The 27,343-nt window shown below is 60.6% G+C and overlaps 1 protein-coding gene across 1 annotated transcript; it reads right to left on the bottom strand.

Moving 5' to 3' along the window:
- Window positions 1-442: 442 nt before the first annotated feature.
- Neurl1b (neuralized E3 ubiquitin protein ligase 1B) lies at window positions 443-27,231 on the bottom strand. Its single transcript, XM_046421388.2, has 5 exons — window positions 27,091-27,231; window positions 12,578-13,123; window positions 3,340-4,053; window positions 1,300-1,422; window positions 443-1,000 (listed from the first exon to the last, which is right to left on the bottom strand). Exons 1-5 carry the CDS (start codon window positions 27,119-27,121, stop codon window positions 756-758), a joined length of 1,659 nt encoding a protein of 552 aa, XP_046277344.1. The 5' UTR covers window positions 27,122-27,231; the 3' UTR covers window positions 443-755.
- Window positions 27,232-27,343: the final 112 nt, after the last annotated feature.

Here is a 27,343-nt window from a genome sequence, read left to right as displayed (position 1 = left end):
CCCCTCCCACACAGAGCCGCCCTGTCTCCCTGGAGAAGGGAGGGCCCTCGAAAGGCTGAAACATCTTGCCAGGGAGTCAGGTGCCAGCGTGAGAGGATGCCACAGCCCGAGCACCCTGCCGCAACCCCCCAGATGTGCCTCCAAGAGGAGCCCCGGGAACGCCACCCACCAGTGGAGAAGCTGCTTCGGCTTCTGCTGTAAACAATGAGTTATTTTTGCCTCCCAGGCAAACGGCTCTCTCCTCAGCCCGTCCTTGCAGTTCTCTGTTCAAGCCTCTTACATTCAAAGGTGGCTGCGTCACATCCCCAGAGAGCAGAAGGTGTCAGCCTTGCTAAAATCTGAGCTCCAGATTGCACATCCCTTAGCGTTAAATAAGCTCCCCAGCCGGCCCTGCCCGGGACACCGCCTGCTCCCATCCCCACCGCCATCTCCCTCCCTCCCTCCCCCTCGCACAGCCGTCCATCCACCCCCAGAAAGAAGCACTGCACAGTCAGAGGGCGCGTGTCCCAGCTGAAAGGTCCAGGGAACTGGGGACCTGCCAGGCAGTTCCTGAGCTTGCTCTTGGACAGCCTTTGGGGGCAAAGACCTTCTGAGCTAGAAGCTGGGCTCGGACCCCAGGACTCCGCATCCTGCCCACCACTGGAGAGTGCAGGTGAGGGAGGGCTGCTGCCCTCAGACTCCCCGGTGGCCCAGGTGGCTGCCCAGCCCAGTGGGGCTGCAGGATGGTGACTGCTCTGGCCAGGGCTCGCTGGCCACTACGGCCTGTAGATCTTGATGACGTCTTTGATGGGCCTCCGGCAGATGGGGCAGCAGGCCCGGGGCTGCCTCTTGAGCCGCAGGCCACAGCCATGGCACAGGCACATGTGTCCGCATGTGTAGATGACTGTGTCCACCTCGCCATCGAAGCACACGGTGCACTCGCCGTTCCTGCTGCCTGCCAGCTCGGGCGGGGAGAGCCCTGGGGACACTGGGGGACTCAGTGGGGAGCTGGGGGCGGTCACTGCCAAGGGGAGAAGAGGACTCGTCAGCCATATGGCTCTTAGGCCGGCTCTGCCAGGCAAGCCGCAGAGCCGCGGGAGCCCCTGGAAACCCACCTTGGTGGGCAGGGGGGTTGGGCACCTTTCCTCCCCTTCCACCCCCCAAGCCTCAAGAGGAGGTGCAGCCGGCAGCACCCTAGGGTGCTGCATCTGTGCAGCCTGACCCTCCCCGGGAAGCGTAGCCAGGGTGAGAGTGGGTGGGGGAGGCCCAGGGAGCCAGGCGGACCCCCGCCCAGCCCTGCTGGGGTCTGCACATCCTTACCCAGGGAGGACTCTGATGAGGATGACTGGTTGACACTGAAGGTCACGTCTGAATCACTGTCATCCTGGGAGCCGCTGAAGGACCCTGAGGGCGTCGTGGTGGCAGGGCTGGACTGCAGGGTACCTGAGACCCAAAGAGACTGCATGAGGGGCCCCAGGACACACCCGACACTTCTCCTCTGCCCCGTCTCACAGGATGAGGACTACTCCCAGGGCCCTGCTGAGGTCCAGGGGCCACAGGTGTGGGGGCACCTGACTCCCTGCCTTCTGTTTCAGAAACAGCCCTGGGTGTCCTCTGGGCACTGACACCCTGGCACACATCCAGGTCAGGGCAAAAGGAGCTTCTGCCCTTGATCCGAGTGGTGCTTCAGGGAAGGACTTGGAAATCAAGGCAGGCTCTGGGGCCCACCTGATAGGAAAGAAGAGCTTGTTCCATGGAGAGGTAAGTGGCAAGGACCGGACACTAGGAGGGGATTCTGCTGACATCGCTTCAACACCTAGATCCAGCTGTTCCTGAATCTACTTAACATACTCCCTGACTTCTGAGCTATGTGTGCCCACAAATTTCCCTTTTTGCTTAGGATACTTGTAATGGGGTTTGTCACTTGCAGTTACAAGATCCCTGACTGCTAGTGTGGTCAACATGGAAGCGTTTTCCCCCTATACCTGCTGCTGATTTAGATAATAGGCCATTTCTTAGGATGCAGAGAGCTGCCCCTTCCCTCTCTTGAAGAGGGGAGTTTAGATAATGCAGTGCTAGAGTTGCACTAAGGTAGGGATGAGGGACAAGTCCCTGGCTGCTAGGAGTCCCTTCCCTTCTATTCTCTCTGCCTGACCCTCAGGGCTCCTGCTGATTGCTTGGGAGGTCCTGGAGTGGGTGAAGGTTCAAGGCTCAGCTTTTGCAAGTCTAAGCAGGAACTTGGGCAACACATCTCAGCCTGGGACGATGTCTGATGCTCCTCAAACAATAAACAAAAGACCTAATAATCACCCGAACAAACAGCCTACCCCCACCCTCATCCCGATGCCAGCGTTACTACTGCAAGAGCTAAGGGTCTGTGTGGACCCCTGCTGGCACTGCCTCCCACCGCATGGCAACCTGCCACAGGCACAGCTCCCCACACAGAAGGAAAGGAGGCTCAGGAGAGTTGGAAATTGGCCCACCATCTTCATGGCTGACCAGCTCTGGGCCTGTCATTTAATTTCCCTGGGCTCCAACTCTCTTGTCTGTAGATGGGGACCGTGATACCAATTTCACAGGGTCACTGGGAGAATAGGGAGCTGTCCACTGCTTCTGCCAAGCTTGGACCTGAGAGTGGAGCTCTGCTCTCTGGGCAGCCTTCCCTGACTACCTCCTCACTCTGCCAAGCTGGCAGGTGCCCCCTGCTGCAGCACACTAATGTGGGTGGCTGTCTCCGTGTCTGGGAGCCCCTCCCGGGTGTGGTGTGCCTCCTGTGTTCTGTGGGTGCTGTTCTGCAGCCAGGGGCCTGCCCCGGCGTGATGGTTCTTCGTGTCTATGCACTGCATGAGCAATGCAAGACCCACCTGGAAACAAGGTCGGTCAAGCCTCCACCCACTCTCTGTGGACAGTGTCGTTCTTGTTCCCTTTTCCATGTCATTGAAATGACTTTTCCCCCTACACTTCATATGCTGCATGTAAGTCAGGCACGGAGGCACATGCCTGTCATCCCAGCAACTCAGGAAGCTGAGGCAGGAGGATCTCGAGTTCAAAGCCAGCCTCAGCAAAAGTGAGGAGCTAAGCAACTCAGTGAGACCCTGTCTCTAAATAAAATACAAAATAGGGTTGGGGATGTGGGTCAGTGGTCGAGTTCTCCTGAGTTCAATCCCTGGTTCCAAAAAACCAAAAACAAACAAACAAAAAAAGAATCCTTCATGTTCTTAAAAAATCCCCAAATAGTAAATCGACAGCCTCAATAAAAACCGTGCTGGCCATTTACTGACTGCATACAGCCTGCCCAGCGCGGGGCCGTCACCTGTCCAGCTGGCTGGTTCAGGACGTGCGGTCCGCGGGGACACTCACCGAGCAGGCGCAGCTGGCCGGCAGCGCCTCCACGCACGGCGAAGAAGGCCCAGAGCGGCTGCGTAGTGTCCACGCACAGCAGGCGGCCGCGCGGGCGCCCGTTGATGCCCAGCAGCACGTCGCCGCCGGGCCGCAGCGTGAAGCTGAGCACGTCGCCGCCGCTGGGCACGGGCCCGGCGCGCGCCACCACCCAGTACTCCTTGCGGTCCAGCAGCGCGTCCGGGTCGGCGGGCAGCTCGGCGGGCCGCAGCGCGCCCGGGTCGCACGAGGTGATGCCGAAGGCCAGCGCGCCGGGTGCCGCCAGCCCTGGCCGGCCCACCTCCACCAGCAGGCTCTCGCCCGGCCGCAGCGGGCGCTCCGAGAAGACCAGCGTGCGGCCGCCGTCGGGCCGCGGCGCGCAGGCCACCTTGCGGTCTGCCGAGAGGCTCACGTCGGGCCCGCGCGTCGCGTGGAAGCGCAGGTCCGCCTCCAGCAGCGCCGGCGACGACGAGGGCCGCGGGCGGTCGCGGGGCCCGCAGGGGATGGCGGCCACGGGGTCAGCGGGCGGGCCCGGGGCGCGGCCCAGGGCCAGGTGGCCCAGCTTGGCCACCACCTGGCTGTTCTCCAGCTCGTTGTTGTCGAAGTTGGCCGCGTCGTGGCTGCTGGGCGGCAGGCAGGCGCTGAAGCGGGCCTGGCCCAGGCGCGCCGGAGTCAGTGTGTCCGCGAAGGCGCTCTCTGCGGGGACACAGGAGGGTGGTGAGGACCCCGCGCCCGTGCTGCAGCCCGGGGGGGGGGGGGAGGAACTGCCACCTCTGCAGGGCATCCTGCCCTCTCCTCGCCCTGCCCCTTCCTTCCCTCCCATCTCTCCTTCCTCTTCCCCCTGCCCCCTTCTCTTTCCTCTGTCACCTCTCCTCATGTCCCCTCCTCTCGTCCCCCTTTCCTCTTCCTTTCCCTCCCTTCGCATCTCCCCTCTCCCCCCAGAGCTTTCCATACATCTGGGCGTTCAGAGGACTCTCAAAGTCCCCCATTGCCTGCCTCCACCAGAACACAGTCCCAATGAACAGAACAGCCCCCTTATTTGCAACCCTAGCATGCGACACGCGACAGGTGCTAGTCTGAGCCCCTTTCACTTGTTATCTCCTTGAGTCCTCACAGCCCTTCTGAGGCAGAGGGTTGGGCAGCCCAGGAGGGCGTCGGCCCCTCTCCTGCGCCTGGCTCCAGGGCTAGGCTCTGCCATGGGTGCTGCCTGAGTGAAGGTGCTGGGCCAGTCTCCCAAACTGGAATGAGTAAGGTCTTCCCAAGAGATGGACTCCTTCCATAAAAGGTTTTTAAACAAATATTTTTGAATAAATTTTTAATGGTGTGAAAAAATGTTCTGGACACGTTATGTTAAGTGAAAAAGCAAAATAAAAATATTACCATCTAGGTAATACAGGTCTCCACAGTTGGCTCAGCTGCGTCTGTATTTTCTGACTCCCTAATAGAATGGGTGTCCCTGGGCTAGGGTCTCTGCCAGTCTGTCCACCAGTTGTCAGGGCTGCTGCTGCCTGGGGAGAAGCTTCTGTAATAATAGTTTACTGGGTGAGGTCTGTAGAAGACACTGCCTGTCCCACAGAATGACATCGACATCCGGGAAAGAAATGGCACTCAATAAATTTTGAAAACCTTTTCATGACATTGCTAACCATGATAAATAAAAAGTGTTTTCTAATACTTTTGACACCCACCCCTCCAGCAGAGATTTTGTTCAATGTTCCCATTCTGCAGTTTGTATCATGGAAAAAGAATTTCTTCCTCTTCAGTTTTCCAACATACAACAAAACCTCAATAATGAACATGGTCTGACAAGCTCCGGACGCCCCAGGCCCTGGGGGGGGTCTGATGGTTGCCCCACATGCCTTCCACTTAACGGGGGTCCACAGTTTCTTTCAGAAAATCAGGAGGTGGCTAACCAGGCCCGGCTGGCATGGTGGCAGTGGGCTGGTGTGATCCCTGCCTGCTGCCCTGGGGCCCCAGGGTGGTCCTTTCCCCACTGTGGGCTCCTGCCTGGGCTCACTGTGCCCCCTGACTTAGAGGGTGCCAGAATCCTGGGGGAGGAAGTCCGTCTAGTTCTCTTGAAGTACGTCTGTGTCTATCGTGTCATTTTAACGAATGTGCATAGGAAGCCAAGTTCAGGGAAGAAGGGTAAGAGGAGGTCAGTGGCAATGGTGAGATTACGGAGGAGTTTTCTTTAGATTTTTCTATCTTAATAAACATGTCAGGCAGATTTTTATCAGAAAACACCAATATTTTGTTAAAGTTTTCAATTAACAAAGTAGGAAAATGCCTGTGACGTAACACAAAGTGACCAAAGGGGTCAAGACTGAATGCAAGGTCGGATTCAGATTCTGTGCAAGGGTGCACAGGGGAAGTCAGTACAGGAAGGAAACCCAACCCGGGTTGCCTCTTTGGGTGGAAATTTCCTTCTTTATGCTTTTCTGGTTTTCTCAGATAGATATTGATTTTTCTAATCAGGAAAAAAAAAGTACTAAAGAATAAAACAAGCACTCTTTTTGAAAAGCCATTTTAGACAGGAGCTGTTTCTGGGAGCCTCTTAGGGCCCTCTCCCGGGAACTCCCGCCCCCTCACATTGTCCCCTGCTCCGCCTGGGCCCTGCTCTTGCCACCTCTCTGCCTCTGCTCCCCCTCCACACCCCTTCTTGCATCCATGGCCCCGACAGGAGCCCCGGCTCCAGAGCAGCCTCCCTCAGCACGGCCCGTGTCTCCGGCAGACTCAGGTTCAAGTCCTGCCGTGGCCCTTCCTGTCTGTCAGTCCCCCTCAGCTTCCTTAGCTATAATGGAGTAGCAGTGGTCACCTCCCTGACCCCAATGTGATGGGACCACTCTCCTTAACACAGGGCGTTGTGCCGGGTGCTCTGGACACGGGAGTTCTGTCCGTCCTTCCTCCACTGGTTCAACAAACACTGAAGTACTGGCCATATGCCAGGTGCTGCTGGCCACTGGGTGCACAGAGGTGAGCCAGCAGATGGGCTCCTGTGTCCATGGAGGGCCCATGCAGCGGGAAAGGCAACCTCCAGTGAGGCCGTCTTGCAGAAAACTGATGCAGTGTCACCAAAAGCCACCATCCCACGTGGCTCTGTAAGTTGGGCACACTTCAAAGGGGAACAACTCTTGAGAAGTGCAGTGGGTCACTCAAGGCCACAGCCAGGGAGTGACAGGGCTGGGTTCTCTGAGGCTGTGCACGGGGGACTAGCTCAGGAGTGGGGCCTCTCTGACAGCTGGAAGGGCGGCCACCTGGAGCCCACAGGCAGAGGTGGTCAAGAGTGGCCAAGCATACCAGGTACAGCACAGGCAGAGCCTGAGGCCCCGGGAGCCTGGTGTTTGTGAGGCTGGGTCACCACCTATGTGACAGTGCCAAGGCGGGACCTGGTACACTGTGGCCCTTGGAGAAGGCTGCATCCCTCATTTCATGTCCACACACACAGCTCTGTGCCCATGGCCACTGTCCCTGTTGAGGTGGCCCAAGACACACAGTGCTGGCCGAGGACTGGCACATCAGATCTGCCTTTTGAAGGTTCATTATGGAGAACCCGCCAGCCCCGGGGATGTCCAGCGGCTATCCGGCCTACAACCTGAGGTCCCCTCCAGGCCCTCTGGAGCAGGTGGACATACACACACACATTTTCTCCAGCTCCTAAGACATGCAACCACACACTCGGATGACCCCCTCACCATCCTCACCTCCACTTCACAGAGAGGGACACTGAGGCTCTGAAAGATGGAGAGTTACTCAAGGTCTCACAGCCAAGGGGTGACAGAAATGGGACGCCACCCCAGGCTGCGGGACTCCAAAGCCAGGCCCCACACTACCACGTGGCTGGCTCCCCTCAGCTTAGAGCTGCCCAGAGCCTGGGCTCAGCCTCAGGCCAACCAGCCTCCTTGGGGTGGCCCCTGAGAGGGTCTCACAGGTGGCCCTCCCTCCCATGGGTGCCCATGAGCACCACACAGGGCCACCGTGCCCAGGCCAGGAGCTGGGAGGCCAGGGGGCTGGGACAGGCCCTCAGCGCTCTGCTGGGCATCCTCTGGGGCCTGGCCGAGGGCCTGGGATAAGCTGGCTCCTCTTCCTCCCCTCCCCCGTCTCTTAGTCAACTGTGTCTGGGCTGGAAGGACCGCAGAATTCACGTCCCCAGAGAATCCCCCTCTGTGAAGACGGAGAGGGAGGCCGAGATGCAGACCAGGGGACCCGGCCGTGCCTTCCCAGCCTCTCATTCAGGTCACGCCCTGGTGCAGAAAGGTGAGAATGGCTGGCAGAGTGGGCATGAGGTGCTGGGACTGGCCCATCAAGTGGGCAGTGCCACTGGCTGGTGACAGGGCAGGTGTGGGGTCCAGAGCTCCCTCAGGGCTGCTGGGACAGGCAGGGCAGGTGGAGGGTGGGCTGCGGCTCTGGCTGGGGTGTGCACTTGGAAGTGGCCATAGGCTGCACATGGTTTGTCCCCCAAGTATTCCTGTGTTGGATACTTGGTCTCTAAGTGGCAGTATTATGAGGCGGTGGGACTTCTGAGGGTGGGGATTAGTGGGAGATCACAGAGGGCGCTGCCCTTGATCTTGCAGAGGGATTCAGTTCCTGAGAGAGTGGGTTGTTTTAAAGAGCCAGCCTGACCCCCGAGGACCTCTGGCTTCCTGTCTCATCAGGTGATCTTTTCTGCACAGGCTCCCATCATTGTGGATGTCACCTGCCACAAGTCCCTTATCAGACCAAATCAAGGAGGCCACCCAATCTTGGATTTCAGCCTCCCAAACTATGAGACAAATAAGCCTCTTTTCATTACAAAGCACCCACCCTCAGGTGTTTGGGTGTGGCAATGAGAAACAGACTAAGGTGGAACTGACGGCTTCAGTGGCTTCAGTGGCTCTTAAGGCCAGCCGACAGTTCAGGTGGCCTAGAGAGAGGGCAGGCGAGGAAATACACCCCTGCCTCATGCCAGCTGCCTCAAGTCTATGTGCATGTTGTTTCCGTGTGCACGTGTGTTAGACGACTGAAGAAAGGAAAAGCAAGACAGTGGCCCTAGGCTAGAATCCTGGGGCTCTCCATGCACGGAGGACAGGCAGGGCGAGACTGCACGCAGGTGGGAGGAAACCAGAGGCCCAGGAGGCTCAGGAGCCCCCAAGAAGTGGGCATAGGTCACCTGTGCCCACGGTGATAGGATGGCTGAAGTGAGGTCCCACCCTTGCTGTTCAGCCAACCCTGTGCCCTTTGGGGGGAGTCTGCGGGGACACAGACTAGCAAACATGAGCAAACATGAGCCTCAGTTCCTTCTCTGCAAGTCGTTCTGAGATGAGCTAATTGATGGGAAGTGCCTGGCGCAGGGGCCACAGAAGCCACTGGATGATGGCCACGTGACTGTGTAATGGGGGAGATAGAAGGAGTCCCACATCTGGGCAATGGGATCGCCAGCTTGCAGGGTGCAATGACCATGCCGTGTCCTGGACGAGGAGTCCGAGGAACTCAGCTAGTGCTGAGGGGAGGGCGCACGGGCAAGGGGCTCCTTGGGGTCACCATCCTGGCCGTACCTCGGGGACCCTGAGGGGCCTCAGGAGATCCAGATGCCAGGGAGCCTCCCCCAGGGTTCTGACTTTCTTGGTTGGGTGCAGCCTAGGAAAGGGCACTCAGAGCTTCCCAGGGGCCCCAAGGTGCAGCGCAGGCTGAGATCACTGAACACAGGCACCCCTGGCTCCTACGGTGGCCCTGCCACGGGCAAGCGGGGTGCTTGTAGACTGCTCAGTTTCCTCTTCAGAACCCTGGGGCTTTCACCTCGACAGGGTGCCCAGGGCCGGGCCCAAAATGCAGCACTCTGCCACAGCTGGACCTGGGCAGGGGAGCCCCAAGCAGGGATCACGGGATTTCTGAGATTCGATTTGGTTCAATTCTGGGGCAATTTCAGTGCACCCCCACTCCATGAGAAGGGTTCCCAGAGAAGGGATGCCAGGTGGTGCCCGGAATGCTGGAATTTCAGATAAACACCCCCGCCCCCCGGGGCCTCGAGCATGTTCCAAGAACTGCACGGGACATACTTGTACTAAAAATTTTTCATTGTTTATCTTAAATTCAAATTTAACTGGGTGTTCCGTATTTTTATTTGCTAAATTTGACAACTGTACCCAGATGCCATTTTTGGGTCTTGGTTTTCAGGCTTTATCCAGCAGGGGCTGAGAAGGGGTGGGGAGCATCCAGGGTTTTCTGCTCCCGGTGTCTCAGGGAGACCCTCTAAAGGAACACACCACTCCTGGCTCCTTGTGACGCACAGGAGCCCATGGTACTCTGGACACTGCCTGCCCTGTGTGGGCCCATCTGATGCCCAGACACCACCCTGGGAAGCCAAGTTCCCCCAGGAAGCGGGCGATTTCTGAGATTCTCAGGTTGCTCCATCAAGTGCCTGATGGCACCTGCCAGCAGGGGGGACTTGGTGCCCGCCTAGCTTTCTTCTCATTTGTTATTTTTTTTGGTGGGGGAGGGTACCGGGGATTGAACTCAGGGGCACTGGACAACTCAGCCACGTCCCCAGCCCTATTTTGTATTATATTTATAGACAGGGTCTCACCGAGTTGCTTAGCTGAGGCTGGCTTTGAACTCGTGATCCTCCTGCCTCAGCCTCCCAAGCCACTGGGATCACAGGTGTGTGCCACTGCACCCGGCACTTCTGATTTTTATTATAACTTCCCCTGATTACAAATCACTGTAATGAGAAGGGTGGGCCTCATGCCTTCACCCAGGTGTGACCAATGGTGACCTGCTTTTCCCCTGGGAAGGAAACAACATTTATGAGCCTCAATCACATGCCAAAAGCTTTCCCTAAATCATCTTTTACAATCTTTGGAGAGGAAAATAATTTTATTGCCCTTTCTGATTGTAAAGCATTATGACCCCCCCTTTTTTTAAAGGTATCTGTTAAATGTAAGGAAGTGAAAGTCACCCATGATCCCCTGACCCAGAGACGGAATTCCTTCTGATTTCAACTCCCCTTATTACTTATTTTTGGGATCATTGTCCTGCAGCACCTGTGCCAGGTTTCTCCCATTAATTAGGGCAGCTCAGGGACAACCTGCAGATAAGGAAACCGAGGCCCATGCTTGCCACGCTACAGACATGTGGACTCTGCCCCCTCTCCTTCTTCTAAGGGACACAGGACACTGTGGGGTTCTACGAAGGTTTGCTGTGGGGGTGGGGATGCCGGGCTGCACCCGGGCCTTGAGCATGCTTGGCACGCACTTTTCCACTGAGCTACATCCCCAGGCTTTGGGGACAGTCCATGTGCTTCCCAGGTATAGTCAGTCTCATTAAGTCCTCAAAGGCTGCATCCAATTTGTTTTGGAGATGCTAAGCCATACAAGGGCTGTGAGTTCCAGGTGCTACCTGGAAACTTGGGCTGCGGATAAGGAGGCGGGTACAGCAGGACTGCTTCCCTGCTCTGCAGGAATGAGGAGCTCCGACTCTAGACGTGGGGTCTAGAAGGTTTCAGAGACCTGTGCTTTCTGAGTTGAAATACCAAAAGCTTCCATGGGAAGTGGGCATATGGGGGAAATGCCAGGTAAGGGGAGGGGGTGGCTCTTCGCAATCCGATCTGCAGAGCCTGGAATCTAGACCTGTGTTCTGGGCCACTTGCGACCAGGTAGCTATTCTTACTTAGCTGTTAATTCTTTTCTTTTTGGGATCAGGGATTGAACTCAAGGGCACTTAACCACTGAGCCACATTCCCAGGCCTTTTTGTATTTTTTTCTAGAGACAGGGCCTCGGTAAGTTGCTTAGGGGCTTGCTAAATTGCTAAGGCTGGCTTTGAAATTGCAATCCTCTTGCCTCAGCCTCCCCAGCTGCTGGACTATAGGCATGGCCACTGGGCCCGGCTTTTTTCTTTTTTTTTTTCTCCTTAGCTGTTATTTTTTGAGGGCTTCCCAGGTGCTAGATGTGGGGCTGTACCCCTTCATGTGTCATCTCATGTAATCCTGCCAACAATCCCCAAGGCAGTATCGTCATGAACCCATGTTAGAAGAAAAAAAATAAGGTACAGAGAGCTCCGGTCACTTGGCCAAGGTCACAAAGCTCCCAGGGGGGAGCCAGGACTAGAACAGAGGCCTCTGAGACTCCCCAGGCCCTGCCTGCTCTGAACCACTCCGAAGTTCTGTGGCCCTCTTCCTTTTAGGGGAAACAGGGGGTCTGAGGCTGGGTGCATGGGTCTTCCCTCTATGCCCAAGGGTGGGGATGGCGGGCAAGGAGGTTTTCCCTCAAGATACATGCTGGACAACCGGACACAGCCCCAGCGTTCAGATATGCAAGCTGCGTATTCTGCACTATGGGTTCTTCTCAGCCATGAAAAGGAACAAACAAACTGCAGATACACACAGCAACCGCAGGATGGATCTTAAAAACACTAGGCTGAGATAAGCGCCCCCCACAGACTGTGGGTTCCACTTACACTGAGTTCAGTAACAGGCCAGACTAATCCATGGTGACAGACAGGAACAGTTGCTGCCACCGGGGAGGAAGGGGCTCACTCAGGGCAGGTGGGGACTTCTGGGCTCAAGGACAATCGTCCAAACCCAGCCACCTTTAGGTGTGTCTCTGCACTGCGTCACAGGGAAGGGAAACAGAGGGCTGAGTCCAGACCCCCCATACCTGCTCTCTGGCACCTCCCCAGAGATCAAGGCTGCCAGGTTTCAGAGCAGCCTGCAGGTTCACGGGCCAAGGGGAGACTGTCAGGGGCTGCCAGAGGGATCAGGGAGTGGCTGCCTCCAGGTTATGGCTGTCTCTTTGGAATAATCAGATGTTTTGGAAGTAAAACAATGCTTGCTAATTGAAGGCCACTCAATTGGACACTTACAAATGGTTACTTTCCTGTTATGTGACCCGCAGGCCGGTAGTGTGACCCGTGGGCCTGGGTGCATCCGAGGACTCATGCCTGCCAGCGTGGATGGACCTAGAGCTCCTGGGGCGGAAGTGCGTCCGCTGGGTGCGTGAGGAATGCGCCAGGGAACAGGAACCAAGGGCTGAACGGATGGGAACCGATGGATGGGTATAGATGACGAGTGCGCAGCAGGTCACGGAAAGGAGGCAGGGGAGGGACCTGGCCAGGCGCGGGGCACGGACCCTGAACCCCCACCCAAGCGCCTGAGCTCTCCCCACCGCGGCTGGGGAGAATGAATGAGCTGAAAGGAGGCGCCCGTCCCGCCTGCGTGCCGCCGGTGTCCCCTTCCCGGGCGCCACCTACCGAGCAGCTGCACCTCGTCGGTGATGCCGTAGACGTCGATGAGCGCCCAGAGCGGGCCTCCCACTGCCACGCCGCAGTGGAACAGCACGGGCTCGCCGTCGTTGACGCTGTAGAAGACGCGGCCGTGGCGGTCGGCCCAGTAGGCCAGCACGGTGTCGCGCAGCGCCAGGTTCTCGGGCAGCGCCTTGGCCCAGTAGCCGGGCCGCGTGACCAGGTCGGGGCAGGCGTACTTGGGGATGTCCTGCACGCTCATGAGCGACGGGTCGTGCGCCGTGAAGCCGAAGCGCAGCGCGCCGCTCCAGCCTGGGCGCACGGCCACCAGGCGCAGCCGCACCTGCTCGTACAGCCGGATGGGCCGCTGCGTGAAGGTGACGCCGTTGCAGAAGCTGTTGCGCCGCGTAGCCCGTCGCGAGTGACCGTCCAGCCGCACGTTCTTGCCCTTGGCCTGCGCGTGGAAGCGCGGCGCCTCGCCCAGGACCGCGCGCCGCTCGGGGCCGGGGCCACAGCACGGCCGGGTGGCCAGCATGCGCGCTGGAGGGCTGGGGTCTGCAGAGAGACAGGACGGGACATTAGGCCCTGAGACCCTTCGTCTCCCAGGCAGTTTCCTTTAAAATTGTGTATTAGACGGTCGTTGATGAACTTTAGAGGGTGGCAGACTGGACCCAAGGGCCACCACCCTCCATCTCTGCCTCAGCAGTCACCTTGCGGTTTCACAAGGCGAGCAAACCTTCCTGTATGGTTCATACGCTACTGAAAGATGATGTGGATGAAGTCCCTAAATATGACTTGGCACGAATTACACACTTTGTGGACTAGGACTAATGACCTGACAGTGTCACAAGTTCCAAAGTAAATTTTTGCCAGGATTCTGGGACTTTCCCTCTCCTTACCCACAGAAAATGGAGGCATAGTGAGCAAGTTGGGTTTCTGGAACGTGTGCCTCTGGGACTCCTTTCTAAGGAACCCTGCTTTGAAGGGAGACCTGGGTGGCCTCCTTTCAAGAGATCTGGCCACTGATCAGGAAACCAGATGACCTGGACTGAGTGGGTGTGGTCATCCCCCTGCTCCTCCTCCCAGGGGCGGTTCCTGGGAGTGGCAGGTGGGCGGTCCATCTCTGCTGCCCTCTCCCTACAGCAGTCGCAGGGAGCCTGAAGCAGGCAATGGGAGAGTGGCAGCCCCCAAGAAGGAGAAGCCCCTGTGGACCGCTCCTCCCACCCCAAGCCATGGCCAGCACTGTGCTGAGGGAACCTCGGGTTCAGTTAGTCCTGAGGCTGGTGGGAGGGAGGGATGGGGACAATGGGCCCAGGGAGAAGGAAGCCACAGGTTGAGGTAGGAAGCTGGAGACCCTGTCCACACAGAGCCACTGCCCAGAGACAAGGAGGCCAAGGGCCAAAGCCAAGGACCCGCACTAGAAAGAGCTCCAGGGACGTCAGCCATTTAACAGACAGGAGCAAGGGCCAGTGCATGCTGGACACTGCAGCCCAAGTCTGGTCCCCACTCCAATGGGGCAGAGGGCCCTGCCCGGTGGATGCAGCACAGGGAGAGGCAGCCTGGGAGCGGGCGGGGTGGCGTTCCCCAGGGTCTCAGGAGGCCTCTCTTGGGGGCTTGTGAGCAGAGGCCCCAGGGAGACGAAGCAGCACTGCCAGGCAGGAGGCCCAGAGTCAGCCGCAGGCCACTTCCAGAGCTGCGGGAGAAGTGCAACGGCTGGCGGGAGATGCTGTCCAGGGTACAAAGCCCAGGCAAGCAGACCACATGCACCCGCAGGGGCAGTGCAGACCGCCAGGCCCGCGTCCTCCATGCCCATGGCCTTGCACGAGCCTCAGCTTCTGGGCTTGGCCTCCTCTGGTGCCAGTAGGCCAAGGTCCCCTCCGGCTGCCAAGTGCTCCAGGGACACCTCCATCACAAGCACAGATCAAAGCCCTCAGCCCCAGGGCAGCGGTGACCTGTGCCAGGGCCGTCTCCCTCCCTCCTCCGTCAGCTCTCCAGCTCGTCCTCCCCGCAGAGCTCTCTCCCCAGCAGCTGGAGGGGCCCTTGCAGAGTCCTCTCAGCAGACAGGCGGCCTCAGCCCCCGCGGGGTGGGATGCACCACCCACCTGGTCCTGGGGGGCCGTTCCCTGCAGCCCCGGCCATCTGTGGGGATGAGCCTTGCAGCATCCAGGGCCCGGCCTCGAGGGACGGGGAAGCACTCCATCCCCCACCCGGGGCTCTGCCCCCTAAGCCACAGGCCACCCCTGGGGGGCTCACCCACTCCCGCTCTAGGCTGGGTCCAGGGAAAGAGGTTCTTACAAGGAACAGAGAATCGTGGCGGTGGACTCAGGGCCAGTGGACCACCCAGGGACAGGGGTGTCCCCAGGAAGCCTGAACTTCATCACTTAAGTTGCCACAATCATCGGGACACCCCATGATAGGAAGTCAGGGGAGAGGACACCCTGCCGACCCATCTTCCCTCACCCACACACGACCAGGGCTGCACGGTTCGGCCGACTTCGTCCCGACCCCGGGAAAGTCGCGTCTTCTAAGCTTGAATGTCCAGAGCAAGTACACTGGTTTTAGTTTCTCTGGAAAAACTAACGAGAACCTCCAAGTCTCTGCTGCCTTCAAGACATGCTGCCCCTCTTGGCATGTCCACTAGCCCCCATCTGGCCACCCTCGTCCTGCCTTAGAGTAAGAGCCCCTCCTCCCCTCCTCCAGCCAGGAATCAGAAGTGGGGACTGCGAGAACAAGCCAGAGAAGGGTCCACTGGGGCAGGCCCAGCAGAGACCTCTGCAGCCACACTTTGGGTCAGCAGAGGGGACAGCCCCAGGTCAGCTCTCTGTTGCCTACGCTGCTGCAGCCCCACCCAGGTGGGTGCCTGCACTTAGTCAGAGGGACAGTCCCCTGGCTCCAGATGAGTGGCAGGGGTGGGGTGGTGGGACGTGGCTGTGGACGTCAGGGAGGAGGCTGCTGGGTCAGTCCTGGCAGATCCTTCTGAAGACTGGCCACCAGAACTGCTGGGGTTCTGGGCTGGGATGCTGAGTTGTCTGAGGGCCCCCGAGAAGCCACCTGCCCTCCCAAAGCTGCTGCTCTGTCGTCTGTGAGTGGAGTGTGACCTCAGATCCATCTCAGGCTGCTGGCAGGGGCGACAGAGCACAGGACCACCCCGGGAGGCCTGGCGCACAGTCAGCATCCGATGGCCAACGTCAAAGCGGTGGCTGAGCCCCTGCCCCCACCTCTCCTGGGTTTTGTTGCTGGATTTCAGCTGAAGAGGACTTGAAGTCAGACGGACCAGGCTGCGGTTTGGGTTGTTGTTTACCCACTGTGTGATCTCGAGGTTCATGCTTAAGTTCTCTGGGCCTCAAGTAGACCTAGAAAACTAGTGAAGGTCATCCCTACCCTGCAAGATCACTGGGAGGGTGACACGGGGCAAACCCGTCAGATACAAAGTGTGCCGCACATACTAGATGCTCATTAAATCTCGGGTCCCTTCCTCTAACCACCTCTGACTAGGAAAGGTTTGTTCCTGGGTCACAGACGCCTAGCTGTGGGCACTGGGGAGACACATTCTGAAAGGTTTCTCTAGTGGGGGCTTTTGACCTCGGCCAGGAGGCCCCTCCCAACCCTGGGCTGCTCCCCTGCTGTCCAAGGGCAAGGCCTATTTTAGGTCACCCGGGCGGCCTCTGAATGGCACTGTGGGCCGATTGCCACACTCGTTCCTCCAGCCTGCCCTTCCTTTGATCTAAAAAGAGCCCAGGGAGGTGGCATTTGCTGCCAGGACGGCAGAAGCAGCAGCCTTGGCTTCTCTGGCCACAACTGGGATGTGTCCCGTGAGCTGGCGCTAGGCAGCCGTGCTCCTGGCTGAGGCAGGATCCCCCGGAAGATCCCCCGGAAAGGGAACCGGCGCCTGGGAGAGGGTCCCTCTGTCCCTGCCGGGCTCTGCTGAGCTCCTGCTGTGTGTGGGAGGCCTCCCTCTGGGGGACTGTCCTGCAGGGGCTTCTCCCACCTTCGCTCTCCAAGGCCCTGCGGGCAGCACCGTCCCTGCTCCCACAGGGCAGCTGCGTGTGACCTCGGGGTTAAGGTGGCGCGGAGGCTGCTAGACCCGTCAGGAGCATGAAAGCCAGAAACGTGCCCACCCCAGGCAGCGACCACACACTTCAGGGGGCTTCCTGGAGCCCAGGGACTTCCATCCTTGGGCTGCCGACCTTGGATGACAGTCTCCGGCTCCGGGACACCTGTCCAAGCCCAAGTGCAAAGTGACACTGCACCGCAGGCAGCAGCTTGCGTGTGCATGGAGTGGGGCGCGTGGCCTCCTGGAGACTGGCCAGGCTTCCCGCCACCCCGGGGCCAGAAGGGGGAGCCTCGGGTAGCAGGAGGAGCTGCTCATTGGTGGGTTTGAAGCCGGCCAGCCCGCCCTCACCTCCGCCAGCGGGCACGGTGACAGGGACAGACAGCTCGCGGGGACTTTGTTCTCTGCCCCAGAGGCCAGATCACCAGCACCCTGGATGGACGAGGGCCAGCCCCACTGGAACCACCACCGTCCCTCCCCGGGCTTGGCAAACAAGGCCTGTCAACGGCTGTCACAGGAGGCCCGAGGAAGGTCAACGGAGGTCACACGTGCCGTGGCCGGCGGGAGGAGAGCCCTGAGGACCAGGCCTGAGAGGCAGCCTGGCAGGGCAGGGGCTGGGGTCCCCCGTCGCCCCTCCAAACTGCCCCCCAACGTGGCTCAGCCAGGGCCGGGATTCCCAGGCCAGCTGGGCCCTCTGTGGGGCCCTGGCTGAGGTCTCTTCTCAGTCAAGGAACCCAGGCTGGGCCCTGGTGCTGTGGGCATCGGTGGGAATGTCCCTTGTTTCTGCCTCTGACACTCATGGCGCCCTGTGCCGGGGCGTGCCTGCTGCAGGGGGCAGGTGCCAACGTGTTGCACAGGGTCCTCACCCCTAGAGCTGAGGGAGGGCATTGGGGACAGACACATACATGGACTGCACAGGGGCCAGAGGAGCCGCAGATTGAGGAAGAAGGGCCGGGCGGGGAACAGAGTGCACGTGGGGCAGGGCAAACGGCACCAGGCAGGCTGTGAGCGGGAGCCGGGTGCACAGAGGACAGAGCAGAGGGACCAGGGGACGGGGACCTGAATCAGGGGCGGCATCCCAAAGGGTCTTAGAGACCAGGTTGAGGAGGTTACAGTCCTCAAGAAGGCTCTGGGGACTCAGCTCTGAGGGCTTAGCGCTGGGAAGAAACCCTGTGGATCCAGCTCTCTGAAGGACGAGATTCAAACCCTGGGCGTTCCTCTCTTCCCGCTGTCAAGATGATCCAGCAGGACAGGGTGAGCGGGGCGTTCCAGATTTCAAACGTCACCTCCAACGGCTGGCATGGTCCTGCCCTGGTCCTGCCCTTGGCACCCGCTTCTCCCCCAGGGGACTCTGGCAGCTGCCTGCTGATGAGCTGCTGCACCAGGCCGGCCAGTCCCCTCTGTGCCTGGGGACCCCCCGCCTCGCAATGCCCAGGCCCCGATGCTCTGAGCCTGTGCCCAGGTGAGAGCCTGCAGCCCGGGCAGAGCCGCGGGTGGAACGTGGCGCTGGAGGGGGAGGGGGAGGGGGATGCCCTGCAACAGCCACGCCTTCTCCTGAAGCCAAGGAAAGTCACCGGAGCCCAGCAGCTGCAGAAGATGCTGGCGGGTCCCCGGGCTCCCTTTCACGTCCACCCACCCAGCCTGGTGGCCTTGGCCACCTTCTGTCCAGCAGGGCGGTGGGAAGGAAGCTGGTGGGGGCGGCGCAGGACGTCATCTATCAGCTTGTCTAGAGCGGCTCAAAGGCCACCGTTGGCGGAACTGGGGATGAACAATAAGCCAAGCGATCGTCTAAAAAAGGAAAGCAGGTGACTGATTATGGGGGATGGAGTCCCCGGTGCCCCGCGTCCCTGAAGCCTGAACAAGAAGTGGAGGGAGCGCGGGGGAGGCAGACCTCCGGGCGATGGCCCGCCCCCGCCCCTGTCCCCCGGCCTTGAGTTCTTCCAGCAGCTCGAGAACAGCAGTCAGCACTTTTGACTGCCACCCCACATGCTGCCCACGAATAAGCGAGGATCAGAGAGGCCTTGACAGCTGCCCGAGGCTGCACAGCAGGAAGCAGGGGAGCTGGCACTTGAGTTGTCCCCAGCCTGGCTCCAGGGGCTGGGATGGAGATGGCTACTTAGGGGAGAGCGTGAAAGGCCTCCTAGTGGGGATGGGACAGAATGAGGGCCAGGCACACAGTAGGTCAGCTAATGCGGTCTCCTCTGTGGCACGTGGCTCTGAGTCCCCTGGGAAGTGACTCGGATGACTCTCCTCTCCCCTCCCCCATGCTGGGCTTCCTCCAAATGCCACAAGGCCGTGAGCGGTGGGTGTGGATGGGGGCCGGTGGGCTGCCCACGGGACAACTGCCTGCCACCCAAGAGGTGAGCGACAGGATCTGGAGCCGCAGCCTGCGAGGGCCTGACCTCCCGGCCTGCTCAGGGCGGCCCTGGGGCCTGTGACCCGTTTTGCACAAGGGGACCTCAGGCCCGGAGAGTAGGAGGGCTGGCCCAGGGCCAAGGTGCAGGCAGACATTGGGGACCCCAAAGCCACGTGGCCTGGCAGCACCAGGACTGCCTCCCTGGTCGGCACGCGGCCCTGTGAGTGACCTACCTCAGGGGCTCGAGGGGCGGCCAGCAGGACTACTTGGTCCTAATGCCTGCCGCCAATCCCTGTCCCCATCAATCCTGGGAACACAGATTCCTTGCCTCTAAGGGGGAAGGGTGACAGCCACTCATACAGTCCCCACCTGTGCTGGACTCAGACTGCCCCGTGATGCAGGGAAGTCCACCATCCATCCTCAGGATGAGAGAACGGAGGCTCAGAGAGGGAGGGTGGCTGGCCCAGGGTCACACAGCCCGGAGATGGCGGGGCTGAGGTTTGAGCCCAGCACTGCCTCGCCGGCCACTGCTGTCCTCTGCCCCTCCTGGGACTCCCGCCAAAGGCTGGCCTGTGACTGCTCTGGGATCCCGGGCAAGGCCCTGGTCCCCTGGCCTCAGCGTTCTGACCCACCGGATGGAGGTGGGACAGGGTGAGCACTGTGGTGCTGAGCACAGAAGCCCGGTGCTCTGCCTCTGCGGCTGGACTGGGCACCACATCTGGACGCCTGGAAACTCACTGGGCGGCTCCTGCCCTTGACCGGCCGGAACCCTCAGGGCAGGAAGCTCTTCTGAGGACAGGAGGCCCCTGCTCTGCAGTGGGAAGTTCCCAACAGACCAGCTCTGGGGACAAGGGGTGCGCGGGTGCCCACTGTGGTGTCCACCCAGACCTGGGGCAGAGGGTCGCTGGGTCCAGACAAGTGCACAGCCAAGGGTGAGAGGAGGACCCACTGTGCGCGTCCCGCTGGGTGCTCCCCACCGTTCCACAGTGGCCCCCTCACTGGAGAGTCCCCCACCCCCAGGACCAGGCAGGAGTGGGCCCTGGGTCACCGACTGGGCCACCGAGGTCCAGGAACAGGAATTCGAGGAGGAGTGGGGTGGGCAGCGGTGGGCTGGGCTGCCCTCCCCATGGCCACTCCAAACCCCACTCAGTCACTGCTGCGGAGGCCAGGAGGTCGGGAGAAGCCAGAGCTGGTGGAGGCCAGTGGCCCACTGTTCTGTGCCCAGTGTCCCCATCCGAGGTGGACGTGACCCCTCACCAGGCGAGAGGCAGGAAGGCCACATAAGCCAGGAACAGAGGAGTCTTCCACAAGACCCCAGGGCGAGGGCTCCCCACACAGCTCACGGGAGGCACTGACCACTCCTGGGCCTCTGCATGGCTCCTGCAAGCCCAGTCCACTAGCCCGTCGCTCCCACCATTGCACGCCCCACTTTTCGCCCCAGAAGCCTCTACAGCTAGACGGTTCTTCTTTGGCTGAACTGGAGTCTGCCTCCACGCGAGGCCCACGCTGGTCCTGCCCACAGCCCGCGGCACCTGTCCCCAGTCTGCGAGCAACTCCCGGCCTCCAGCTGTCCCCAGGCTCCCTTCGGGGTGACGTTACAGCCCTCCCTCTACTGACCAGGAAGCCCTCGGGACATCACGTCCCCCTGGCCTGCCCGGGCAGGGGTTGGTGGTCTGGACGGCCACCTGGGGGAACCCCATAGCGAGCCCCTGGGCCACCTGAAGTGTCCCCATCATGCGTGTCCACCGGGGTCATGTGAGATACCAAGCACAGAACCAGGGAGCAAACTAAAAATCAACCCCTGAGGATTTGCGATGCCCACAGATTTTTACTCAACACCGCGAAGGCTTCAGGACGCGCCTCCCACAGGGCACACCAGCCCCCGCAGGCTCCCCTCCCTGTGCTGCTTGAGCTGTGTGCCCCTGGTTAAGTTCCTTTCCCTCTCTGTGCCTTGCTCTTTCACCAGTTAGATGGCCTGATGATAAGCAGCCACCTCAGAGAGCCTGTCCTGAGGGTGACATGTGTGTACCTGCCTAGAGCCGTGTCTGGCACGGAGGCCTGTACAAGTGTCTGTGTCCCCCAGGAGTGTCTGGTGCTGCGCTTGGGTGCAGGAGGGCACACTCGTCACAGGTGCCCCGTGAACACATGCTCTCTGCCAGACACTGAGCAGCAGAGAGGGGACCATCACTGTCCCCGTTCTGCAAAGCTGAGGTCAGACTACTAAGGGGCAGGGCTGAGAACAGGCCCAGGAAACCAGGGACCCCAGCCTGGGGGGGTGATGGTGCCCGAGAGGCAGGACACTGCCCACTGCAGGGCAGCCTTGGTGTAGAGGACCTGGCCCGGCCCCTGCCTGGCCAATGACAGGGGTCTGCCTGGAGCTGGGGACAGGACAACAGGTCCATGGTGACCTCTGCCAGGGGCTGGGTGGCCAGTTCCAAGAGGTGAGTCTCAGCCTGGCAGGAGGAAAGGGTAGAGAGCTCAGGTCCCCCCTTGTCCTCCGGGCAAGACTCACAGAGGCCACATCACTCTTCCTTACAGGACCTGCAGCCCCGGGTGGGAAGATGGGCTTCTCCCCGGGCAGCCGCACCTGCGCTGCAGTGGAAGGCAGGGATTCCCCAGCGCAGGGAAGGGGCTCCCTCCAGGCTGAGAAGGAGCAAGAGGAGCCCAGGGCCCCATGGGCAGAGTCCTGGTGACAGCAGGAGGTGGCTGGAGCCAGGAGGCTGGGATCCCATTCAGCTCTGCCCCTTCCTGGCCACCTGGCTACTCTGAGCCTCAGTCTCTTCATCTGTGACAGGGGGATCACCTCTGGAAGGCTCATCCTGATAACTAAATGGGGAACCCGAGGAAGGGCTGGGTGGGGCCCGTGGGCCTGCAGCCCAGGGGAGCAGCGCTCGTCACCTGCGGGCAAGGCCTGGCCCCGGCCTCCGCTCTGCCTTCAGCTCTGGCCACATGCTCCATTCTGGGCTTTGCTTTAAGCCCTCGGAGAGCACAGCCCCTACAGAAAGCCCTGTGGTCCAAAAGAGGGACAGCGCTGCCTCTGCCTGGCCACGGGCAGCAGCCCAGGTGGTGGAGCCGGGAGAAGAATCCTACGCCCACCAGCAAGCAGGTCACGTGGCTGGGCAGGAGCATGGCCCGGGAATCCACTGTGGCTGCAGGCTGGCCTCCCAATTCAGCCCCAGGTTCGAAATTTACAGTGGGGGGACAAGGCCAGAAGGACCCCTGCAGCCAGCCGTGCCCAGGGCCCCCGGGCAGGACTGAGGCCTCTCTTCCCCAGGGGTCACAAGGTGTGACAGCCCTGCCCTACCTGTCCCCTGAAGGCTCCAGCTCTGTGCTATTCAAGCTCACGGCCACCGACTGCAGGGACCACCCTCGCTTCCCGCTATATGGGGAGGAGCCGGGCACAGGGGGTCCCGCCAGGGCCGGGGCACAGCTGAGGTCTGAGCCCAGGCACAGCCTGGCCCAGCAGCTGCATTCAGGCCCGACCTGCTGTCTAGCCCCCGGTCCCCCACCTGGGCACCCGCCGGGCACCCAGAAGAGGCGGTCCACGCTGGTGCAGGGGAAAGGCCCGTGAGGCCCCAGCGCTTCTCTTCTGCGTCACGGGGGACACGTTTCTAAAGCTGGTCGCGACCGCAGTGGGAGGCGTGCTGGTGACCCAGCTGTGCCTGGGGCCCTGGGTGCCCTTGGACAGGGAGCAGGGCCTGTGTCCCCAGGGATGTGGCCCACGTGTGTGCCCCGTCCCAAGAGTGTATTGTCTTCTTCCAGGGGGTGGCCAGCAGCTGCCCATGCACTCCTGCCTCAGCCCCCAGCGCCTGGCACATGTGCCCAAGGGATCAGTGGCCACAGGAGGACAAACCACAGAGGACCCCAGAGCAGGCAGGAGAAGACCCGGCTGGGGCAGGTGGATACACAGCAGGACTTCCCTCCAGACATGCTCCCCAGGGAGCCTGCCCTGACCCCACACAGGGGTGGGCGGGGGGAAGGCTCCTTCCTGCGGCTCCAGGCCCCTCTGCAAGGCCGTCACACTGGACGGACCCCACCCCTTCCTCCTGCTCCCACTGACACCATGTCCCCCCCACACCCCCGGGGCCCAGGGCCACCAGGAGCCTTGATTGCTCAGGCCCCCAGCCAGGTAGGTTTCGGGCTGTTGGAGGGACCAGGTCACTGGGTCCCTCAGAGAGGCTGGCTCAGCTGTAACTGCTGAGGACCGGGGGAGGGAGCCGGTGGGCGTGAGGAGGCCAAGGACCTGCAGATGGGCCCTGGGAGAGAGAAGGGCAAAGAGGGACAGGGAGCCTCAGGCTGGTCGTCTGTGCAGCCCCCGCCTTGGCTATAAGGAGTGATCAAGGCCACTGCAAGAGGAAGGCCAGCCCCAGTGGACCAGTGGCTGCTAGGCCTTGGGAGTGTCTCCCCCGCTCAGATAGAAAGCCACATGGTTCCTGGCCCAGAGGAAGGGCTGGCGAGGGGCACTGGGTAGGTGCGTGTGCCCAGATGAGGGGCAGCGCGGCCCCTCTCCATCTGGACTAGAAGCCAGGGCCGCTTTGCTCTGTGAGGACCCCCGTCCCTGCAGAAGGGGGACAAATATAGCCCCTCCAAAGGGTTGCTGTGAGGGTGGCGTGGACAGTGGGCAGGGCCAGGCTGCGCAGGGCCAGCAGAGAGCAGAGCAACACCCTCACCCCGGGGGCGCCAGGGCGCCTGCCACCGAGCTGCCTCTGGGAGGGCCTGGCCTGGCCTCGAGGACACACTTAATGATTAAACCCAACTCGCAGTTTGAATCTAGATCTTCCCCAATCAGAAGGATCCGTGTACCCCAAGGCGCGGGAAAGGAGTGGGAAGGTGCCAGTGGGAGAGGAAGGGAAAGGCCTCCCCACCCCGCACCCCGCACTGGCTTACACCTCTGTTTCCCCTGGAGACCCCAGGTGGAGGCTACAGGGGCTGGAGGAGAGGCCCCGCATTCTGACCACAGAGCTCCGTCTTCTCAGTTCTAGCGTTGCCACTGCCTGTGTGACCTGGGGCCGTGGTCCTAGCTCCGTGCCTTGGACTCCTCATCCATGGACTGGGGGACAGTGGCACCTCACTTTGAAATAGTGGGAACTCTAAGAGCTCAGCAGATCCGGGGGCCCATGTGGACCCCTGCACACTCCTCAGGAATATGCAGATGCCCTTTGCATATCCATCACAAAGGGACTTCCCTTGCTTTGGCGTTTCCTTATTGTGCAGGCAGAGCACTGCGTGCATGGTGGGACACCCAATAAATGTTATCTAAACCACGGGTTGGGAAGAGACTGCGTGCTGGAGAAGAATGCAGGACTTTGGAGCTAAATAAACCTGGGTTTCAATTCTGGCTCTGCCAACTGGAGAGCTGTGTGGGCTTGGACAGGTGACTTTCAGCCTTGATTTCTCACCCATGAAATGGGGATGATAGACCCCACATTGCAGGGCGGTTGGGAGAATGAAAGTCATTTGTTCATTCAACATCTATTGACTGAACACCTACTAAGTCCTGGCCCTGACCTCAGCACACAGCAGTGGACAAAAACAGTCCAAAATCTACGTGGGGAGATGGACAATAAGCAGCCAGCCACCACACAGAGAGCTGTCACGTGGTGACACACACTAAGAAACTCAAAGCTGAGTAAAGGGGGTGGGGAGCGGCAGGCCAGCACGGTGGCAGGATGTGCATTGGTACAGAGACCTGCAGAGAGCAGTGGGAGCCGCATTCAGGTCTGGGGGGAGAATGTTCCAGAAGAGAGATGGGCGCCTGCAGGAGCCTTAAGGAGACGCGTGCTTGGCGTGCAAATGAATGAAGCCAAATACGCAGGAAGGCTGGCATGGAATCCAGGTGCTCAGCAATGCCAGCTCTCTATTTCAAGTCCCACAGAAGGAACCCCCGCATGTGTCCTTTTCCTGAGAACGAAGCACAGGCTTCTCCAGGGCAAGACTGAGCAAGCGTTCCCACAGCAGGAGACACTGGCAACGGCCGAGCGCCCCCGAGCCTCCAAGCCCTGCCAGGCTCCAGGCTCTGGGATGGGCAAGAGGGCCAGGAGGTGATCCAGGCAGGGGCTCTGTCCCTGGGGATCCAGGAGAGCATGGAGATAGTGCAGTGTGGTCACATGAACTGCAGAGACCTGAGGTGTTCCTGGAGGCAGAGCAATGGGTGGGGCCGCAGAAAGGTGACCACTCCCCCCACCCCAGCTGGATTGAGGACAAGGAAGGTGACAAGAAAGGCTATTCCAGGTGTGAGGGCTCACCAGCTGAGCACAGAGGCACCAAAATAGCATGGTGTGTGCAAGAGTTTAGCTATGGATCCCAAAACAAGAAAGAGCCCTTCATATTCTGGGCACCTGCAACCTTACGTGGCTCAGGAATTCTCGGTCTGTTCCCTTCTCAAACTTGGTGCAAGCCTAAGTCCCCCAGGAGCACAGAACTCTCCTACACTGGACACTGCTGGAGCACCCAACCCACACCCGCCCCATCTCGCACACCTGGCACAGTGCAGGCAGGAGGGACGGTGCTGACTTCACAGGGGACAGCTGTACATGCCCTCAGTGTGTCTGTCCACTGCTTGCTCCAGACTGACCCACTAGTGGCAAATGGCTTATTCTCTAGAACAGCATCAACATTTCTTAAGAAACTGCATGAAGGGGTGGAGCATCAGTGCCTCTGCCCAGGGCTGGTGGGTAGAACCTCCAGTGCCCCGCGAGCACCCCTCCTCTCTGCCGATGGGGTGTGGGAGGGGGCTCGCCCCTCCCAGGAGGAGCATGCGCAGAGGAAACAGGCCAGCAGCCAGCCAGCCGCCAGGGTTCCTTCCTGGGCCACTGACAAGCTGGTGCCTCCACTTCTCCAAGAACTGGAACATTCCAGTGCAGTTGCGCAAAATTTGCCCAAAGGCTTGCTCTGTTGGAGGAGTCAGCCCCTCCTGCATAAGTTGGCCTGGGACTGGGGGCTTAACTCCACTTCAGTCCCCTCCAAGGGACATACGATTATTTTTTGATAACGACACCTAACGCTAAATGAAGGACTACAGGGGGTGTCAGAGCAGAGTGAGCAAAGTCACACTAAATGTGACCTAGGGCTGACTTCTTCACTCAGCCAGCCTAGGCAATCCGCCCAACTGCGCCCTCCAGCGCCCACACAGGCCTCGCCTTTTACCCAAAGGATGCTATAAATGCCCAGCTTTCAGCCAAGACTTCTGAAGACAGAGGGGTGGGGGAGGGCCGACGGATAAACCGGACTCCATCCAGATTCTCCCACTCCTGTGTGACCGTGGTGGAGTCATTTCCCCTCCTCTGAGCTTCATTTTTTTTCCCATTTGTGAAATTAGAATACATCTCTCTTTAGTGAAGTTTATTTGCATACCGTGCTCAGGTAAGGTATGCAAAGTGCTGACACAGAGCCTCCGTGGGGCCACGGATCTGTTCCCCAGGATCTCACCAGGCTTTCTCCATTAAGGCCTCCTCTGATTCCACGCTCCCACCCCATTGCCCCCTCCCAATCCCCTTACTCTGGTCTGGGAAATTCTAGGGCTCTACAGCAGCGACTCCCATAGGGCTAAGGAGCCCCCAGTTGAGCCGACACCAGAGGGGGGCGCAGCCCGGTGCGCGTGGGAGCGCGGCCGAGGCGAGGCAGCATGTGCGCGGGGGCGCTGGCAGCCTGCAAACTGAGAGACCCTAGCGCACACCTCCCCCACTCCCGGCAGCTGCGGTCTCTGCACCACCGGCGGCTTCTGACCGTCGGAAGCCGGGGCGAGCCCGGCTCCAGATTCACCCCCCCCACCCCCGGTCGCCCCAGGCTCCTACATCCGCGCCTCCGGGCTGGAACAAAGGCGAGGGGGTGCGCGACATAGCCAGGGCGGCCCTTTCGCGCATCTGGCCAAAGCCGGAGAGAACGAGGACGGGGGTCCCCAAGGTAACCAGGACGCTGTACCCGCTCTCCCGGAGCGCGAAGCCCAGCCTCTGGGCGCGCGCGCAGAGCCGGGCTCGGGGAGGCGCTGGAGACCGCAGCCCGGTGCGCGCCGAGGGCTCCGAGGGGCGTGGGGTGGCTCCCCGAGAGTCACCCAGTGGGTGTCCAGGGGAGAGGAGAAGCCCGGCTCCCGCCTCCCGGGCCGGGTTCCCGGCGTACCTGGCAAGGTCCTGTGCACCGTGTTGCCCATCGCGGCTCCGGGGCGAGGTCGGCGGCTGCGCGCTCGCGCGAGGGCTACTCCCGCGGCGGGTCGGGGGCCGGGGCCGGGGCCGAGCTCCGGGGCATCGCGCTGCACCCGCGAGCCGGTGGCGGCAGCTGGGCGGGCGCCGGAGGGCGGCGGCGGCGGGAGGAGGAGGCGGAGCCACCGGCCCGGGCCCGCGGCCCCGCCCCCGCCACCCCCGCCGCCCTCGCG

The sequence above is a fragment of the Marmota monax genome, unplaced genomic scaffold (genome assembly GCF_021218885.2).
Source record: "Marmota monax isolate L192 unplaced genomic scaffold, Marmota_monax_Labrador192_F-V1.1 WCK01_AAM20220418_F8-fsc00084, whole genome shotgun sequence".
Lineage (NCBI taxonomy): Eukaryota > Metazoa > Chordata > Mammalia > Rodentia > Sciuridae > Marmota > Marmota monax.
This window is presented reverse-complemented; position numbering and strand designations above follow the sequence as displayed.

Bases quoted from the DNA above. Each gene is read 5' to 3' on its own strand.
- Neurl1b (XM_046421388.2), bottom strand. From the start codon at position 27,121: ATGGGCAACACGGTGCACAGGACCTTGCCAG. The intron at 1,423-3,339 runs GTGAGTGTCCCC...TTTGGGTCTCAG, and splicing joins CGGCCAGCTGCGCCTGCTCG to GTACCCTGCAGTCCAGCCCT. The intron at 1,001-1,299 runs GTAAGGATGTGC...TCCCCTTGGCAG, and splicing joins CTCATCAGAGTCCTCCCTGG to TGACCGCCCCCAGCTCCCCA.